The sequence below is a fragment of the Euprymna scolopes genome, chromosome 36 (assembly GCF_053919585.1).
Source record: "Euprymna scolopes isolate OS-2025 chromosome 36, ASM5391958v1, whole genome shotgun sequence".
NCBI lineage: Eukaryota > Metazoa > Mollusca > Cephalopoda > Sepiida > Sepiolidae > Euprymna > Euprymna scolopes.
In genome coordinates, this window is record NC_136517.1 from 66,469,583 (window position 1) to 66,490,130 (window position 20,548).

Below are 20,548 nucleotides of genomic sequence, written 5' to 3' on the forward strand. Positions count from 1 at the left end.
GAGTGGCTGAATAACTCATCCTCCCATTTAAGCGGTTCCATCCTCTTTCCCGAATTTGACTACTGTGTAAATTTCACCTCTCATCCTCTAGTGGCCTATGGGCCTTGATAAGTGGTAATATATATTATGATTAACTCATTCTCCCGTTATAGCGGTTCCATCCTCCTTCCCGAATTTGACTACTGTGCACTTTTCAACTCTCAAGAGGGTGAGAGAGAGAGTGTGAAGATGGTGAGAGAGAGACAGAAGAGGGTAAATATAAAGTGTGCATCTTTTTTTTAATAGGAAGTAATGCTTGGGAAACTGTGCACTGTTTTTGTTGGTTTTCAAGCTGCCTCTTCCCCCCCCCACAGTTTAACAGTGGTAGGAGGTCAAGAGAAAGAGGGTGAGAGAGAGAGAGAGAAAAGAGAAAGAGGGTGTTGGTTTTGAAGCAGCCTCTTCTCCTCCCCCTTCCAGTTTAAGAGATAAGAGGTCACGTGGTAATATAGAAAATGGCTATTTATTTTCTCGCATAAATTTAACGATCTTTTTCTTATCGTCGGATATTTTTAAGCTGAATTTTTTTTATTCCTGTACATTTTTTCTTGACATTTTTCGTTAAAACTCTCCTATAAATACTATTTTTAACCAGTTAATCACGATGGAAACATTTTCATGAAGTTTAATAATGTATATAACGAAGGAGAAGAGAAATTGCAAAGCTATCGGTAAAAAAAGTTGTTATTTACATTTGTTCGCCATTATTGGATGTTGACGTCACGTCACGTGACATGACTAAGCGTTTTTTTTTTTTAACGTATAAATAACATTGGATCATTCAAGAATTACGTAATAATAACATTAAAATGACAGGTTTTTTTGGGCCCCCCTTGAAGATAACTGATACGTTGACCGACTTCTAGTGGTCCGTTTGACGTGAAATTTCGATATTTGTCATCCAGGTGATCAAGGTTCAATCTGATACCAAATTTGTCAACTTTGGTTGTGTCTGTCAAAAGTTTTAGCGTTACAAACAAACATACATACACACAGACGTTTGAGATTTATATATATAATAATATATATAAAAATATATATATATATATATATATACAAAAATATATATATATATATATATATATAAATATATATATATATAAAAATATATATATATAAAAATATATATATATATATATAAAAATATATATATATATATATAAAAATATATATATATATATATAAAATATATATATATATATATATATAAAAATATATATATATATATAAAAATATATATATATATAAAAATATATATATATATAAAAATATATACATATATATAAAAATATATACATATATATAAAAATATATATATATATATAAAAATATATACATATATATAAAAATATATATATATATATAAAAATATATATATATATATAAAAATATATATATATATATATAAAATATATATATATATATATATATATAAAAATATATATATATATATAAAAATATATATATATATATAAAAATATATATATATATATATATAAAAATATATATATATTTATTTTTATATATATATAAATATATATATATATATATATATATATAAAAATATATATATATATATTTTTATATATATATATATATATATATATAAATATATATATAAAAAATATATAAATAAAAAAAATATATAAATATATATATATATATATGTGTAATATATATAAATATATATATATAATATAAATAAATATATATTAATATATATATAAATAAATAAATATATATATAATATATATAATATATATATATAATATTCATAATATATATATAATATTTATAAATATATATATATATAATATTCATAATATATATATATAATATTCATAATATATATTTACAAATAATATATATATATGTATAAATAATATATATTTATAAATAATATATATATATAATATGTATAAATAATATATATAATATGTATAAATAATATATATATATTTATAAATAATATATATATATAATATTTATAAATATATATAATATTTATAAATAATATAATATTTATAAATAATATAATATTTATAAATAATATAATATTTATAATGTAATATTTATAAATAATATATAATATTTATAATATATAATATTTATAATATATAATAGTTATAATAATACATATATAATATTTATAAATAATATATATTGTATATATATATATTAATTTAATGAACCACCGTTCTGCTAGATCAAACATACCCATTCCTATGTCTTGATACATCTTCTATCATTATATGTAATCAGTTTTTTAAAATAATCAACCATATAGGAGCATATTCGTGACCAGACACACACATTCAGCTTTATATTATATATATATATATATATATATATACACACACATCTATATGTATGTATATAGTAATTTTTGAAATATATATGGCGATTACACTACACTGAATATTCTGCGTTTCATCCACTATAGGATTCGTCAGGCTTATGCGCGAATTCTGTGGTTTCTCCTATAAAATCTTTGTAAAAGCAGATAAAACCAGAAACTTTTATAAAATAGATAAGCAAGAATATAACAAACTAATCACAGAAAACATTACAAAAAACTACAAAAAACTAGACACAAACGAATGCGACTACATAGATATAATAAATACTGAAAGTAAACAAATTACCGTTAAACTAAAATTAAGCTATAAAGTTGGCAAATTGAAACCTAGAGAGTCATACATTCTGTTTAAAGACCACAAATGGGACTTTAATAATAATCCCAGCACCCGCCTGATAAACCCAACTAAACCAGAAATAGGTAGAATTAGCAAAACTATACTTTCTAGAGTAAACAAAAAAATCAAACAGGACCTAGAACTAAACCAGTGGGCAAATACTACCGAAGCAATAACCTGGTTTAAAAGTACAGAAAACAAAGATAAATGTACGTTCATACAGTTTGACATCATAGACTTTTATCCCTTGATATCCGAAAAACTTTTTAACATTTTTTTTTTTTTTTTTTTTTACACAGTGATCACCACTTATCAAGGCCCGGAAGCCACTCAGGGATAAGGGTTATTGCAAGTACATCACGTTAGTGAGGAGATTTTATGAAGTGTTTAATTAGGGGGGCGGTTCATTAGGAATTTGTTAACATTAGACTTGAAGACATCCAAGTTGTAGTCCGGAGGGAAGTAGGCAGACGGAACAGAGTTCCACAGGCGTGCAGTTCTAAGAAAGAAGCTTTGCTCATGAAATCCGCGTTTTGATTTAGGCACAGATATAGAGTGGGAGAAATTTTTCACAGTGGATTCAGCTAGACGGGTGATTTTCGTGAAAGTTTGGCGAGGGGGGACCAGGGATTGGAGTTCAGACGAGCACCTGCCATGAAAATAACGATAAAACAAGGATAGGCTCGCAACGTCTCTTCTGTGGGAGAGGGGTTGCAGGGTAGAGAAAAGGGCATCCCCCACTAAACCACGAAGTCTATTTTGTACTCTGTCAAGGCATGATAGGCTGTTTTTGGCAGCTCCTGCCCAGATATGGCAACAGTATTCCATCCTTGGCCGTACTTGGCTTTTATATAGATAGAGAATTGCATCAGTAGTGAGATATCTTCTGGAGCGGTAAAAGGATCCCACCATCTTTCCTGCGACCTTGGCAACAGACTTGATGTACGTGTTCCATTTCAGATCAGGAGTAAAGGTCAAACCCAGAAGCTTGTCAAAACACGGGGCCTCACCCAGACGAGAGCCATCCATCACAATTGATGCCAGCTGGGGATCAGAGCGTTGATGATGTAAGGATAGGAGTTTGGTTTTAGATGCATTAAAGGTAACTAGCCACATCTTCCCCCACTGAACCACGCGCATGAGATCAGAGGAGAGAGAATCCGAGAGAACTTCGTCATTTACAGCCTTTGATGTGTTGCCGTAGATGGTCGTGTCATCAGCATAGATGTCAACGAATGATTTAAGTATGTGTTTAGGGAGGTCATTGATGTAGATCAGGAAGAGAGTTGGGCCGAGGATTGACCCCTGAGGGACTCCAGCATTTATATTGCAGGCCTCCGATTTTTGCCCTAGAATTTGCCGAGGCATACACTGATATATTCTCAGAAGAAATCAACATCATTAAAAAATGTAGAAAATCAGTTCTAATAAATAACAATAACCAATGGATAAAAACTAAAATGAAAAATTCGTTCGATTTGGCGATGGGTGCCAGAGACTCTGCAGAGGTATCAGATCTTGTGCGATTATTCATTCTATATACCCTCACAAGCATATTCGATACTACGGATATCGGCCTATATAGAGATGACGGACTAGCTATAATAAAAAACTCCAACAAAGTCAAGGGAGAAAACTTTAAGAAAATCATTCACAAGGAAATGAAAAAATTAGGCCTAAAAGCGTATGTATCAGCTAACATAAAAATAACAAACTTCCTGGACATCACGTTAAACTTAGATAAAAACACATATGAACCATACTTAAAAGATAACGCTACTCCAATTTACGTAAACCCTAAGTCCAACCACCCACCATCAATTAGAAAAAAACATTCCTAACTCGATCGTAAGTAGACTCAGTAATAACTCAAGCAATGAAAATGCATTTAACAGGTCAACCAATATCTACGAAACAGCCCTAAAAAATAGTGGATACAAAAATATTGATATCAAATATAAGCAACAAAACACCAACAACTATAATAAAATTAAAAATAGAAGAACAAGAACTATAATTTGGTATACGGCCCCATACAATCAAATGTTAAAAACAAAACTTGGCAAGAACTTTCTAGATCTTATTAAAAAACACTTTCCCGCAACCAACCCCTTACACAAAATCTTCAATAAAAATACCTTGAAGTTATCTTACAGTTGTTGTGAAAATTTAGAGATGATAATTAAAGCACATAATAACAAAATACTAAATGAAAACAATGTAAACAACAACAAAATAAACAATAAAAAAGTAGACACCATGACAGAAATAAAACCAACACTAGCAGAAATAATAATAATAATGGTAATAATAATAACAATAATAATAATAACAAACCAACCCCGTACAAGAACAACCATACCATAAATAAAAATAGTAATAACGAACAAGATAAATGCAATTGTAGACACTGCACACTTGTCCCAGTCCAAAATAAATGTCTAACAAAAAATGTAGTTTATCAAGCAACAATATTTGCGAAAGAAAACTCGAATAACAAGAAATATTACATAGGCATGACTTCCCTAGATTTCAAAACCCGATACTATGACTACAAAAGTACATTCAAAAATAAAAAAACACTGTATAAAAACAACACTAGCGAATAAATGCTGGGAACTCAAAGAAAGCGGACATTCGCCGGTAGTCGAATGGAAAATAATGAGACAAGCTACCACGTGCTGACATTTAGACGACCCATGTAAATTATGCCTCCATGAAAAATTTGCTATCCTGTACTTTAAAGAACCGCAAAATCTATTAAACTGTAGACGAGAAATAGCAAACAACTGTGTTCACAAAATAAAACTTACTCTAGGATAGCGATACAAAATAGATTTAAAACTAACAATAGAAAACAAACAAATAAATAAATTAAATAAACATGAATATACATAAACGATCACACATATATGTATATATATATATATATGTATATATATGTGCATGTATGTGCGTACACATAAGTATATTTATATATATAAAAAAAAAAAAAGGAAAAGATCTACCTTAAACCACTAACCTAGTTCTAAAACAGATCCTTTGTTCGATAAAATGCATGCCCATTGGCTGATAAGAAGGGGCACATTGGATACTAGAAAGCTGATTGGCTAACTAGAAATCCTCAACATATATAAAAACAAGAAGCAACCACAGAATTCGCGCATAAGCCTGACGAATCCTATAGTGGATGAAACGCAGAATATTCAGTGTAGCTTAATCGCCATATATATTTTATATTTTATAAATTACTAACTAGCTCTACCTACGTATTGAGCACTTTTGAAGTAAATACTTAAAGTTTACGCATAAATCTATACTTTCGTATATTAAATTTATATGAGTAAATGAAGTAGTTATATATGTATATATATATATATATATATATATTTGAATAGATTCAGCCACTCTAATGATTCGTAGACGACGAAACACGTGTCAGTGGATAATTATATTTTAAAAAACAATATATATATATGCCGCTCCCGATTTAGGGAGTACCAAATTGGCCAAAGGAAAAATTATTCTCAACTCGCATTTAGGTAAAAATGCACTTTCATATAAATAATTGAATTCGTTCAAAGAGTATCGCTAATAAAAACAAATAAAGACATCTATATAAAAACGCGATACATTCAGTAGTCAAGCGAGGTGGTCCCGTGGTAGAGGTTTAGGCTTCTTATGAGGTTCTGATTTCGAATCTCGCTAGATTCTGTCCCTCTGGTGAGTCGTAAACAAAGCACGTTTCAGTGGATAATTATATTTAAAAAAATAATATATATATATGCTGCTTCCCATTTAGGGGGTACCAAATTGGTCAAAGGGAAAATTATTCCCAACTTGCATTTAGGTAAAAATGCACTTTCGTATAAATAATTGAATTTGTTCAAAGAGTATCACTAACAAAAACAAATAAAAACATCTATCTATATATATATATATATATAGATTAATAAATTGTAAAAATTAAGACTAAGTAATATAGACACAAAGAAAATGATCAAGCTATCAATTTCAATATAACTGATTACTGGCAGTTAATTTTAGCTAATTTTAAAATTAGTTAACAATGGAAAAAAATAGAAATAGTTTGTAAAAGTTAAATGAGAACAATAATCGAATGGAAAGATTCTAAATTTTAATCGAATAAACATGAAAACATTAATGAAAAGAATAATGTTGACCTCGCATACACTGTAACCTCACAAAATATATTTTCAGTTGAATAATCTTGGATTGTCATGAATTTATTTTTTAAATATTTTCTGAACAGACTAATTTTTGAAGCAAAATATATCTGTAATATCTGCTGATCTATCGATTTTTTTTTTTTTTTTACTCGGCTGATGAAAACATGAAAATAAATTAAAAAATAAAAAAAACAGAAAAAGTATAACAAACTTAATCTAAGAAAAAAGTAAGTGCATCTTAAAAGGTCTGAAAGAGAAAAGGACTTAAATGAATAAAATACAAAATATGATGTTTGGGACAATTGAAGACTCTGAAAAGTATTTCCAGTAGTGTGATCAATGATTTTTTCAACGTGTGCCTTCAAAAGAAAATCAAAGTAAAGGAGGGGAATCTCTATATCAATAAAATTGTGTAATCACTTCTTGCTTGTATTTTTCATTGTAATTTTGATGCATATTTATTTTCCATTATTAATTGATTATTTATTGAGGCATATTATGAACTAAATTTCTCATAAATGTCCGACATGGCTGGGCCAACAATGGTGGGTACTTGTGCATCTATGTTACAGTACTATGAGTAATCTGGGTTGTAATGTGCACAATGCACTAGCTCCTTTATTGAAATTATCAAAGTAATTGAATAAAATGCAATTTTAAAAAATCCTAATCAAATAATCACAAAATGAAATCCAGCACAATTCATTTCATCAAGTACTTTTAATATTTTGTTTACAGTTGAGAAAAGATAAAATTGCTTCATAATTTTAAAAATATTCTTCACATTTAAACTTTTAAAGACAAAGTAATTTAAACTGGCTTTAAAGTTCTTAGTAACAGGTTGAAAATATATTTGCTAAATATATATTGGCTAAATAATTTTATAAGTACAAATTGAAATTATCTAAAACAATTATAGTTTTATAACAATTAGTTCAATTAATTATTTACTGGACAAACAATAAATTTTACTTTCAGAATCTTATTTAAATAGAAAATTTAAAATGAAAATAAGTTTAGTAAAAAAGAAACAAAAATCACTACCCTCACCCAGGACAACACTGAGTACTTCAGCTAGTTGATATTGTTGACAACTTTTTCTCCTTTTTCACACATTTTGGATGTATCCAAAAAGATACAATAAAAATTGTCATACACATGCATTCAAACATAGAAAAAAAGAAAAAGGATGGAGGTGGACTATTTAAATTCACCATCTTGAAATAATACCTGTCGTCAGATTCATGAGTTTTCATTAATTCTTCACTCTTTAATCCAATCCGTTCCAATTCTTGACCCAATTTTTCTCTTTCATTAAGTAATTGCTGCATTTGAATCTTTTCATTCACCAAATCCTAGAAACAGATTTAAAAAAATGCAAATTAATGTTGACTTATCTGAACTGACTAACTTTATAAATAACTAGTTGGATAACCCAGCAGGTAACAATATAGTAAGAACTTACTTTTATACTTACATTTATTTTCAGGGAGAGGGGGACGACCGCCCTCCGTTTTTTTTTTTTTTTTTTTTTTAGATAAATTAAACATGGCTCATATTACCCCCTATAACATCTATATTCCGAAATTTCATAAAAGTCTGGCAAGTAGTTTCTAAATGTAGATTTTCAAATCATGAATTTATTTCCTCGGTGTAAAAAAAACAAAAAACTCATAATAATCGGTTAGTTTCAAAGTTTACCAGACAAGCTTTATACAAAGATACAATTTTTTAGTGCACATGTGTGAACTAACATTGTGCAATTATTTGTCAAAAAAGAAAATAATCCTGCAATTACAAACATTGCATTGACATTTTTCACTTTCAATGAATTTTGATGTGTGAGCAGTCAAAATGCTTTGCTGTGATCCTTCCAGCTTCTATGTTTTTCGTAATTCTCCAGCTCACATTTTTTAGTCTTTAAAGTATTCATTGTGCAATAAGCTGTGCTTTCCAGTCATCTAGTATCTTAAAGATCTGGAGATCATAGATGAATGGAAAGATTAATAGTACACAAAAATTACTATCCATTACTATCGATTACTATATTGTCCTTTTGACTACTCTACACTCTGTAACCCTTATCCTTGAGTGGCCTATCGGCCTTGATAAGTGGTGACGTCTATGTAAAAAAAAAAAAAAAAAAAAATACTATCTGTTGTATTTTACCACTTTTACTTGAAATGGTTTTGAAATTAAAATTTCAAAAGGTTATCAAAGTTTGTGTATCAAACACCCTGTGCTGAGGCAATTAATTGGAGTCAGGAAAATCAAACTTATTGGAAAATTTTGTGCTTAGTTTCAAATTCCAGAACAATTCATTAAAAAAATTAAGCTTAGCTTTCAATTGCTGGTTCTAATGATAAATATTTACTGCTTTTAAACTACTAATAAAATTAAACTTCATAAAAAGTATGTAAATTATTTTACTTGTGTAAAAAATAAAATGAAATGTGAGCTTTTGTTCAATCCTTTAGCATTGACAAAACTGACAAGAGGTGGCCAAAAAAACAAAAAAACTTTAAACACTTTCAAAGGCAACGTTGAATTAGGTAAAAATGAATTAGTGAATTTAAAGATCTTGACATCTCTTACAAGATCATACTTTGGTCTCATTTCTTCAATTTTAAGCTTCCTGTCTGTTAACTTAATTTTTTTTTAATCCAGAAAAATACTACTAATTTGTTTTCAAGAATAAATGTATTTAGTATCAAATATATAAATGTCCTAAAAATTCATACAAAAATACCTGGAAAAAATATTGGGTGTATCAAATTCTTCAGGATAGAATTAATTTGAACGAAATTATCTAATGGGAGATTAGTTAGAAAGACTAAAGATCGTTATAAATACAAATCCAATCATACAAAGGAAATTGATTTATCCACAAGAGAACAGTATGCATTTTTTTATTTCATAATTTATCGGTGAGATACAAAAAAGATTAGCATATCCGTTTTATTGATTTTGTTTGAGCATAAAATCATCTAAAAGACTGATGTAAACAATCTGTTGCTGTTTTCTTTATTTTAACCTCATTGTTATTTTTAAGAAAAAGTTAGCAATAAGACAAGCTCAAAATATCAGACAATTTGTATATGAGGTACCTTCAATAAATTGTTATTGCTATACATCTTATAAGATGACTAGCCAATTTTTATAATTTCAGGTTCAAATGAACAGCTATAGCAGGAATTGGAATACACCCTACACTAAAGCCTGATTGTCACAGTTACTGATGAATTTCAAAAATGTAATCTGGACATGAGGACACTTTAGAAGAACGATGAATGCAATAAAATGCTGTTTTAAACCTGGGAAAAATACTACAGAAACGTATGGAATGCTACAGACTGTTTTTGAAACATCTTACATGAATTGAACATCAGTTTTTGAGTGGCATAAGAGATTCAAGGGAGTCTGGGAGAGATGAAAGGTGTGGGAGGAATAAAGAAGTCAGACCACCAGAGTTGACTGGCCAAAGCTATGTGTCTATAGAAACAATAAGTACAGTTTGATGTCACTGTAGGAACTGTACACACAAATATTCACAAGGAATGGAAAAAGTGGAAGATTTGCACAAAGTTTGTTCTGAAGGTGCTCAGAGAAGATCACAGACTAAGATGGGCATCAAGACAGTTCCTCACCCCCCTATAGTCCAGACCTTGCTCCCTATGACTTTTGGTTATTTCCTAAGCTCAAAGAAAACCTTAGAGGCTGTCGTTATTGAGACAATTGAGGAGATGAAAGAGGATGTGACACAAGGGTCATTGACATGCTCACACAAGAGGACTTCCATGGGGCCTTCCAGAAATTGTTGGAATGGTACAACAAGTGCATTGCAGCTGAAGGAGATTACTTCAAAGGGGACTAGAGTTTCATGTGTGTACTATCAATAAAAGTATCAATACGGAAAAAGTCTCTAAACTTATTTAAAACACCTCATATATAAACGAATTTAAATTGACACCCATTAATGAACGCTTTTGATAGGAGGTTTATAGTTGTACAAGTGATTACTTTTATGATATGGCCATGTTCTTTTGAATTGTTATTGGAATCAATAATTGCATCAGAATCAAGAATTTAGAACAAATTGGTAATTGCATTGGAATCGTTTCATCACTAATTATAACTAGGTACTTTCTGGAGTGGGAGAATGATCCAACCATTTTTTGCAACTGATTGGAGATAAGTCTTCCATTTTAGATCAGGAGTGAAAGTTCAAAACAAGAGGCATTCATTTTTACTGTTGGTGGCGAAAGAAGAGCAGCCTCGTTTTAAATGAGTAACAAATCACTTTTTCTTTTCATTGCACCATGTATTCTAGATTAGAAAAGAATCAACAATGTTCTTTGAAGTGTTGCCATAGATAGTTGTTATCTGCATAGATGTTAAATGATTTCAGAATATAATTTAGAAAATTATTAAGACCAGGAAGAGGGCTAAAATAGACCCTTGAAGCATGCCAGTGTTGTTAGCATGTGCTTTAAACACTGAGAAAATAATGGGTTAGGATTAGAAGAATTTGATTAAAATTCAACAAGTATTTGTTGTCATTGCATTTGAAGACTATCATTTTATAGTTCTGTAGTATTGTATTCCACAGAGAGGTTTTTGGAAAGAAACTGTTCATGATTTAAGGTAGACAGAGGAAGAAAGATTGGTAGTAGCTAGATGAGTTTTTGCTATAAATGTTTGAAATTAGAGCACAGCTCAATACCTACCATGAAAATAATGATAGAAAAGACAAAAACTAGCAAGATCACTTCTGTTAGAGGCATTAGGGAAGAGAAGAAATTGTGAAGTCGATTTTGTTATCTGTTAAGGTAAGAAATACTCTCCAGATGTGACAGCAGTAACCTATATCAAATTACATCCTTTGCAATCAATTTCCCCCAGTGAATGAAAATATATTAAGTAAATATATCTGTAAACATTTAATATATTTTTTGTTCCAATTTTGTATTAATTTTTGATTTCTACAGATTTTTAATGAGTTGAAATCTATTAGATTACAATAATAATTCAAGAAGCAATTTATCGGTAAATAGTCCTACTACTGATCTTACACTATCAGCTAAACCATATATATATATATATATATATATATATATATACACACATACATATATTTTATTTTTTATTTATTTATTTTTTTTATTACATGAGAATCACCACTTACCAAGGTGCGAAGACCACCTAAGGCTAAGGGTCAATAAGTGTATTAATGGTGGAAATGGGGTAGAAATGAATTTAGAGTAGTAGCTCAATAAGAACTTGTTTACATTGGATGTGTAGTCAGTTGGAACACAGGCCAGTGAAACAGAGTTCCACAGGCGCGCTATGTTCATGCAATTTACATTTAGATTTAGGCAGAGATAGTGAGTGAGGGAAACTTGATAGTTGTTGGAACTAAACGAGTGTTTTTTTTGTGAAAGTTTGGCAACACAGACCATAGATTGAAGCTCAGATGAGCACTTGCCATGAAAATAATAGAGCAGAGAAACTCGCAAGATCTCTTCTGTAGGAAAGAGTTACAGGCAATTAATAAGAGCTTCACCTACTAGGCCTTGAAGCCGGTTTGGAACTTTGTCAAGGCAGGATAGAGTCCTCCAAGCAGCTCCCACCCGGATATGACAACATAGTATGTATCTGGCTCTTATACAGGCAGAGGATCGTATTAGGAGTTCGATACATTCCTGAGTGGTAATGAGGTAACCATTTTTTCAGCAACATTGGCAACAGCTTTGATGCAAGTCTTCCATTTAAGGTCCGGAGTAAAGGTCAAACCCAGACATTTGTCAAAACAAGGAACCTCTTTTAGACTAGAGTCATTCATATCAATTGGGCCCAAGAGAGGATCAGAGCATGATGAAAAGATAAAAGCTTAGTTTCGGATGTTTTAAAATTAACCAGCCACTATTTGCACTACATGTTCAGGATCTGAGGAGAGAGAGTCAGAGTTGTTGTTGACCTTTGAAGTGTAGCCATAGATTGTAGTGTCATCTGCGTTTATGTAAATGAATGAACTTAAAATATTATTTAGGAGATCATTGATGAAGATAAGAGAGTTGGGCCCAGGATGGACCTCAGAGGCATGCCAGAATTTATACTTCGAGCTTCAGACTTTTGCCCATTGAAAATTACTTGCATAAACCTATCGAAAAGAAAAGAATTGATGGTTGATAAGACATTTTCAGATATTCCATGACTGGAAATCTCGTGAAGTAGACCTTTGATATGTCAAGAGCTCTTGAGAGGAAAACCCTCTTGATAGATTCACTGATCCTATGAGAAATTACAGTTAGTACATCAGCTGTAGATCTCACCGGATGGAAACCATATTGCTTGTCGCTGAGTAGATTGTTTTTGCTGAAGTGGTTCACATTTTCTCTATTTTACAGATTCAAGCAACTCATGACAAATGACTAATTGCTTTGTACTGAAATGCAGGAGACGGATCTCCACTATTTTTAAATATTGGGCAAATTAAGGAGGTTTTTCAAGGTGTTGGAAAGCATTTCTCCTTTATACATTGATTGAACAGCTTTTCAAGAATGGGTGCTACTTCCAGTTCCAGTTTTTTGGGTACTATAACTGGAATATTGTCAGAACCAGTTGCTTTATATCAAGGTTCTTGAGTGTGGCAATATAACAAACATATGTGGATGTCACTCAAATTATTTTCTGTCTTGGGAGCAAATTCGAGAGATAGGAGACCCTGATCAAATTGGCAAAAGAGTTTGGCTTTATTAGATTTCTTTCTTTTTTTTTTTACAAGGTCGTCACCACTTATCAAGGCCCGGAAGCCACTCAGGGATAAGGGTTATTGCATGTACAGTATGTTAGTGTGGAGATTTAATAAAGGGGGCGGTTCATCAGGAATTTGTTTATGTTGGACTTGAAGACATCAAGGCTGTAGTCAGGTGGGAAGCAGGCAGACGGAAGAGAGTTCCACGGGCGTGCAGTTCTAAGAAAGAAGCTTTGTTCATGGAATCTACATTTTGATTAAGGCACAGATAAAGAGTGGGGAAAATTTTTGACAGTGGTTTCAGCTAGACGGGTGTTTTCGTAAAAGATTGGCGAGGGGGGACCAGAGATTGGAGCTCAGACGAGTACCTGCCATGGAAATAACGATAAAGTTAGGCTTGCAACGTATCTTCTGTGGGAGAGAGGTTGCAGGGAAGAGAAAAGGGCATCTCCCACTAAGCCACAAAGTCTATTTTGTACTCTGTCAAAGCAGGATAGGCTGTTTTTAGCAGCTCCTGTCCAGATATGGCAGCAGTACTCCATCCTTGGACGTACTTGGCTTTTATGTAGATAGAGAATTGCATCAGTAGCGAGATATCTTCTGGAGCAGGAAAAGGATCCCACCATCTTTCCAGCGACCTTGGCAACAGACTTGATGTACGTGTTTCACTTCAGATTAGGAGTAAAGCTCAAGCCCAGAAGCTTGTCAAAACATGGGGCTTCTAGACGAGAGCCATCCATTTCAATTGATGCCAGATGAGGATCAGAGCATTGATGATGTAAAGATAGGAGTTTGATTTTAGATGCATTAAAGGTAACCAGCCACGTCTTCCCCCACTGAACTACGAGCTTGAGATCAGAGGAGAGAGAATCAGTGAGAACTGTCATTTACGGCCTTTGATGTGTTGCCGTAGATGGTCGTGTCATCAGCATAGATGTCAACGAATGATTTAAGTATGTGTTTAGGGAGATCATTGATGTAGATCAGGAAGAGAGTTGGGCCCAGGATAGACCCTTGAGGAACTCCAGAATTAATACCACGGGCCTCTGATTTTTGTCCATCGACCACTACTCTTATGAGCCTATCAGAGAGAAATGATTTAATAATTGAGAAAACATTTCCAGTTATATCGTAGCTGGAAATCTTGTGAAGTAGGCCTTTATGCCATACCTTGTCGAAGGCCTTTTATATGTCAAGAGCAATTGCCCTAGAAAGGAAGCCTTTGTCAAGAGATTCGCTAATCCTATGAGATATAACCGTTAGCACACCTGCGCTAGATCTTGCAGAATGGAAAAACCATATTGCGTGTCACTAAGAAGGTTATTTGTGTTAAGGTGGTTGACTATTTCTCTATTTAATATGGATTCCAGCAACTTACTCATGACACACAGAAGACTTATTGGTCTGTACTGAGAAGGAGATGACTTATCACCTGAATTCTTAAATACAGGGCATACTGACGAGGTTTTCCAGGATGTTGGAAAGCATTTCTCCTTAAGGCATCGCTTAAACAGTTTCATAAGTATGGGAGCAAATTCTAGTTGAAGCTTTTTTAACACTATAATTGGGATGCCATCAGGGCCAGTTGCTTTACTGGAATCAAGGTTCTTGATTAGCTTGGCGACCTCATGCACAGATATTTGTATGTTAGCTAGTGCATCCTGTGTTATAGGAGGAAATATGGGGAGTTGATGGCCTTCGTCCCATAGGGTAGAATTAGCTGCAAAGTTCTTGGCAAATAGTTTGGCTTTGTCTGATGCTGATGAGATGACCTCTGGTCCATTGATAATGGTTGGGATAGAACGCACACTTCTGTTCAGGATCCTATTTGTTATTTGCCAAAACTGGTGGGAACCAAGCGGCTGATCAGCTACTTTGGATTTAATGAACTGAGCATATAGCTCTCTTGCATTTTTTATTACTCTTTTACAGTGGTTGCTGGCAGTCCTGAAAGCAGCTTTAGTCTCAGTGCATCTATTATGTTGGTAGCTATGGAAAAAGTGATTTCTGTGCGCGATGGCAGCAGCACATTCTGAGGAGAACCATGGTTGGCTGTGAGGTTTTTGTTGGAATTTTATAGATGGTATGAATCGGTCTATGCCTACAATTAACCATTCGGTCAGGTCTGATACTATAGAGGACACATCCTTTTTAAACATGGAATGCAGAGGTAGATCAGATATGAATGTACAGAAGCTATCCCAGCCAGCTATGGAGTATCGGTATACAGTACGGTAGTGGGGTACATCTGGGGACTTAGTACATTTCATTTTTATCTTCACTGATACGACAGAGTGGTCGGAGGATCCTGGAGGAGAAAGAACGGAACATGAACATAGCTATGGGGAAGTTGAGAGAAATAGATATAGAAGGCTTGCATAATGACCTGTAGTATTGGCACATGGGTGGGCTCGCGAATAATCTGAGTGAGGTCATAAGCAATGGCAAAATCATGACAGAACCTCCCCTCATCGTCTGTCTTATTTGAGTGGGTCAGCCATTCCACGTTATGGACGTTGAAGTCACCACAGAGGTGAATGTTAGCCAAGGGATGTGCAGACAGGATGTGGGCTATTTACTCAGATATACTCTGAAAGATAGTAACTCCACTTTTTGGGGGCCTGATAGAGGGCAAATATAAATGCAGTGGTGTAAGCAAGTGCAACCCGAAAGCACATATAAGGTAAATTAGGATCTTCTCTAGAGATATCCCTGCCACACGGGAAGCCATTTTTAATGTAGGCACATATTCCATGCCCATGGCGATCTTGGGGGTCAGATTTAGATGTTAAGTTAGAGTATCCGTTAATTATGATCTTGGAGAAGTAGACATGGTAGTAGGGGTCTACGTTGGAAGATGGGGTTCTAGGTTTATTCAAGTTTTTTTTCTGGAGATATTTCATGTTGAGGTTTTGGGATTTGTGGAACAGGTCGGCATACTTGGTTAGAGCAGGATAGAGAGGGAAAGTAAGAGAGAAAAGGGCAGGATAATTTTTTTTATTTTTTATGTAGCACATAAGGTAAAGCTGTAACAATTACCTACTAGTATGGCATCGAGAAGCCCCACCAGAGACTACTGCATGGTCCAGAATCCATTCACCAAATGGCAATACAGCAGTCCCAGTACTTTGCACCTACTGATAGGACAGCGTCCTTAATGGTTAATCCAAGGTTCGGGTCACTGACTATCAGGCGGATAACGTCAGCTCAGACGAAACGTTTACCTCCAGCACCCTTACTAGTGACATGGCCACAAGGATAGAAAAAGACAGAAAAATTTCTGAAAATCACCTCAGGCACATTGATGATAGTCAGGATGCAAAACACTTAAGTCACAATTTCAACAGCTGTACCAGAAAACAAAGTTCACAACTAACAAAAGATTTGAAGATATCATTCTGGATGACCATTGAGAAAGTTTAAGATTTTCAATATAGTAGTATACAGCATTAAAAATTAGTAACAAAATACAGTAGTAACACACACGGACGAAAAAACGCTTTGGATAATCACAGATTTCAAGGTAGTTCTACTAAAATAGCCATATTTTTTAAACCAAAGCACTTCAAGTCTTCAAATTATTACTGTTTTGTTCGGAAATGAATATACTTTCAAATGAATTAATAAATATGAATGTACATTATATATTTTAAGAGTTTTAAGCAAATAAAGTGATAAAAATGTGAACGTCATAAAATGGCGTTTTCGGTAAGGTTTTGTAATGACCCCCCCTGTTTTCTAAAGGTCCGTACCGTGATTGTATGATGAATTTCGTTATGAAATTTGAAAACCAATCAGAAGAGGTGTTAATCTTAATACTGTCAAGTGTCCGAAATATTTTTGACCATTTCTTTTTTTGTCGTGTTAAAAATAAGACTTTAATATGACGAGTATTGAACATTTTGAAAAAAAAAATTCTTCGGACACCCAGTAGTAAGTAAATCAATCTTTTTACTATCTTTATCAATTAAAAGTATTATTTTATGTTGAGTAGGACCGCGGTAATTGATAATTTAAAAGGACCTACCCGAAAAAAAAATTGTTTCTATTTCTCGAATTTGGTCAAATGAAGTTAGTATTACTAGCAGCAGCAGCTCCAGCCTGTAGAATCAGCGATAGCACAGTGTAAACACGCATTTTTTAATTTTTATTCAAGAACGAATTAAGAAAAACATGAAAATATGAATATAAATGTTCTTATGTTTAATTAGAGCTATTTTATTATCAGAATAACATTAGTTTAGAACTATTCGGTTTTCAGAATGTATAATAACAACAATCCCAACCAATTCGGCATTATGAATCTGTTGCAATTTCTCACATTTCTCGTCAAATTTAAAAACATGGTTAAAAAAAACAAAATAAACTTTTGTAGATATATAGCTTGCATGCACTTTTATTCTTTAAATTAGTTTTGAACAGCGAATTAAAACAATGTTTTACTGCGAACAGCCACAAATGTTTTTTTTTCAAAATCAAAATAAGTATCAAATTCTCGTTTATACATAGATACGAAAAAGTTGTCAAAAAACAAATATATAACAAATAAATGTTATCAAAGGCAAGATAGTTACTTTTCTACCTAACTGGATAATTTTCTAGTGTTTTTATTTAATGTAACATGTGTTTTTTATTTAACGTACAGTGTTTACCGATGTATTGGAAAATTAAAAATGGCGCCCGGCCCGACTCTCTTTGACACGGTAAGTTTGAGAAAAGGAGTTAAAAATAAAAAACTATACAAAATACTGTACAAAACTCACCGAATATATGTCAGCCTATGTCACAGTAACATATATTGAGCGAGTTTCTAGCAGTATTTTGTCTACTTTTTTATTTTTAACTCTTTTCCCCAAACTTACCGTTTCAAAAGAGTTGGGCGCCATTTTAAATTTTCCAAAACATCGGTAAACACTGTTTTCAAGCTGAATAAACATGTTACATTAAATAAAAACACTAAAAAATTATCCAGTTAGGTAGAAAAGTAACTTGCTTTTGATAACATTTATTTGTTATATATTTGTTTTTTTTTTTGGACAACTTTTTCGAATCTATGTGTATAGTAATACAAACCCTCAAAATCTATATCAATATTCTTGAAATTTTAAAAGCAGTTAGAAAACACATCAAACTACAATTAGGAAGCTTTTTATTTCGTTATTTTTTTTTTTTCTACTTATTAAGCGAAAGATATTTTTACAACCTGCTCCAGCGTAGTATAAACGGCCTAGAAATTAACACCTTCAACCTCGAAAATAGAAATCAACAAATTTATGGAATTTTCTTTGAAATTTCGCAACGCAGTTTCTTATTAAATTAAAACTAAATATAACATTTGCTGACTTATTTACCTGTCGAATACACACACACACACACACATATATATAACTTTCTGTAAAATATTTATTTGAAATGGAAATGGCATTTTGCAGTTAAGACAACAAAACAAAAATGAAGTAACGGTTCGTATTCCTAAAACACTCTTTAACCCTAACAATAACACTAAGTTCGAGTGGCAAGCCCCCCCCCCAAACAAAATACCTCTGTAAGCCACATACAAGCATCTAAAACAAACAAAAAATAGATCCTTCCTTAAAGAAAAATACACATAAAAATAAATTGGTTAACTGTCCTAAAATGCTAGAATGGCCAGGAAATGGTGAATTATTTTATATTAAATTTTTGTGAAACTAACCGCTCTCCCCTCTAATATTGTTAGCTTTGTCTCCGTCAAGTTTTCAGTATGTTCACACATGATTTTCCTTAGTCCTACAATTAATTCAAAGTCTGAATGGCAACCCTCCCCATATTCTCATTGTATAGAAACCCTCTTAAAACTACACATTTTTTTATAAAAAAAAAAAAAAAAAAAAAAGCATGCATATTTTCCCATAAAAAAAAAACAGTTAACTGCCCTAAAATGCTAGAATGACCTATATTAGGAAATTATTTTACATTCAATTCTAAAATAATTTGTTTATCTTTCATTAAAGTTTTTCATGGCATTTTATACATAATTTACTAAAAAGGTAGAATCACATTTTGGAGGGGTGGTCAGAAGGAGTTGAGTGGGGTTAAACAGAAGGTGTTAATCTACAATAATACCAAAGAAATATTGCAATATATTCATTTTTAAATGGTCTTATGTTTAGATTTAAGTTTTTTGTACATAAAGCACATTACAATTCAACTTTGAGTTCTCCAACTTCTTTTGTTTATGGATACATGGCATTTTTAAGGAATTGCTGCATATTTATGCACATTTACTGCAGATTATTTGGAAACCATAAACTTTGGGAGATTTTCAGTTGCATATTCTGATTCCTTGTACAAAAATACACTTATATGGTAAATTTCATTTCTTAGTCTTGTGTTTTAACAAAGATATGACATTTTTACTGAAAAAGTAGTGTAAAAAATGTGACGAAACGCATATGGTCTTAAAGAGGGAAAAATATCCAAACATGTGAGGCACAAAAATAGCCATAACTTCCTTAATTTTAATCAGATTTTAAAAATTTAAAAAGATTCTTTCTTAGCTCATCAAGCTCTTTCTATGCATACCAATATCGAAATATTTCAAGCTATTTCAAGTTTTTCATGTGTATTGCTAAATACAGTACAGTATATAATACACATGTATAGTATAAATAACACTATAAGGCTGGGCAAATACCATAACCAGAATCTGGAAAACATATTTCACATCGTAACCTGAAAAAAATCGTATCCTGGGGCCACATTATCCTGTATAGTAGTAACAGCAAATAGAGAAATGGGAACTATTAAATAGAAGGAAAAGAACTTATAGAGGGGGGGGGGTATATGTAGATAAGGACGAAAGTACATGAGTAGTAAGTGAGAATAGACAG

At 32.1% G+C, this 20,548-nt stretch overlaps 1 protein-coding gene across 15 annotated transcripts in view; it reads right to left on the reverse strand.

Moving 5' to 3' along the window:
• Positions 1-20,548, reverse strand: part of LOC145260561 (protein Daple-like) — a 322,031-nt gene that overhangs the window by 216,013 nt on the left and 85,470 nt on the right. For all 15 annotated transcript variants that reach the window (XR_013864328.1, XR_013864325.1, XR_013864323.1 and 12 more), the window contains exon 6: positions 8,153-8,277. Coding sequence is in view for 7 of the 15 variants with exons in the window: in XM_080118815.1 (XP_079974941.1) it covers positions 8,153-8,277 (125 nt within the window). In the remaining 8 variants the exon portion in view is untranslated. The remainder of the gene's footprint in view (positions 1-8,152; positions 8,278-20,548) is intronic.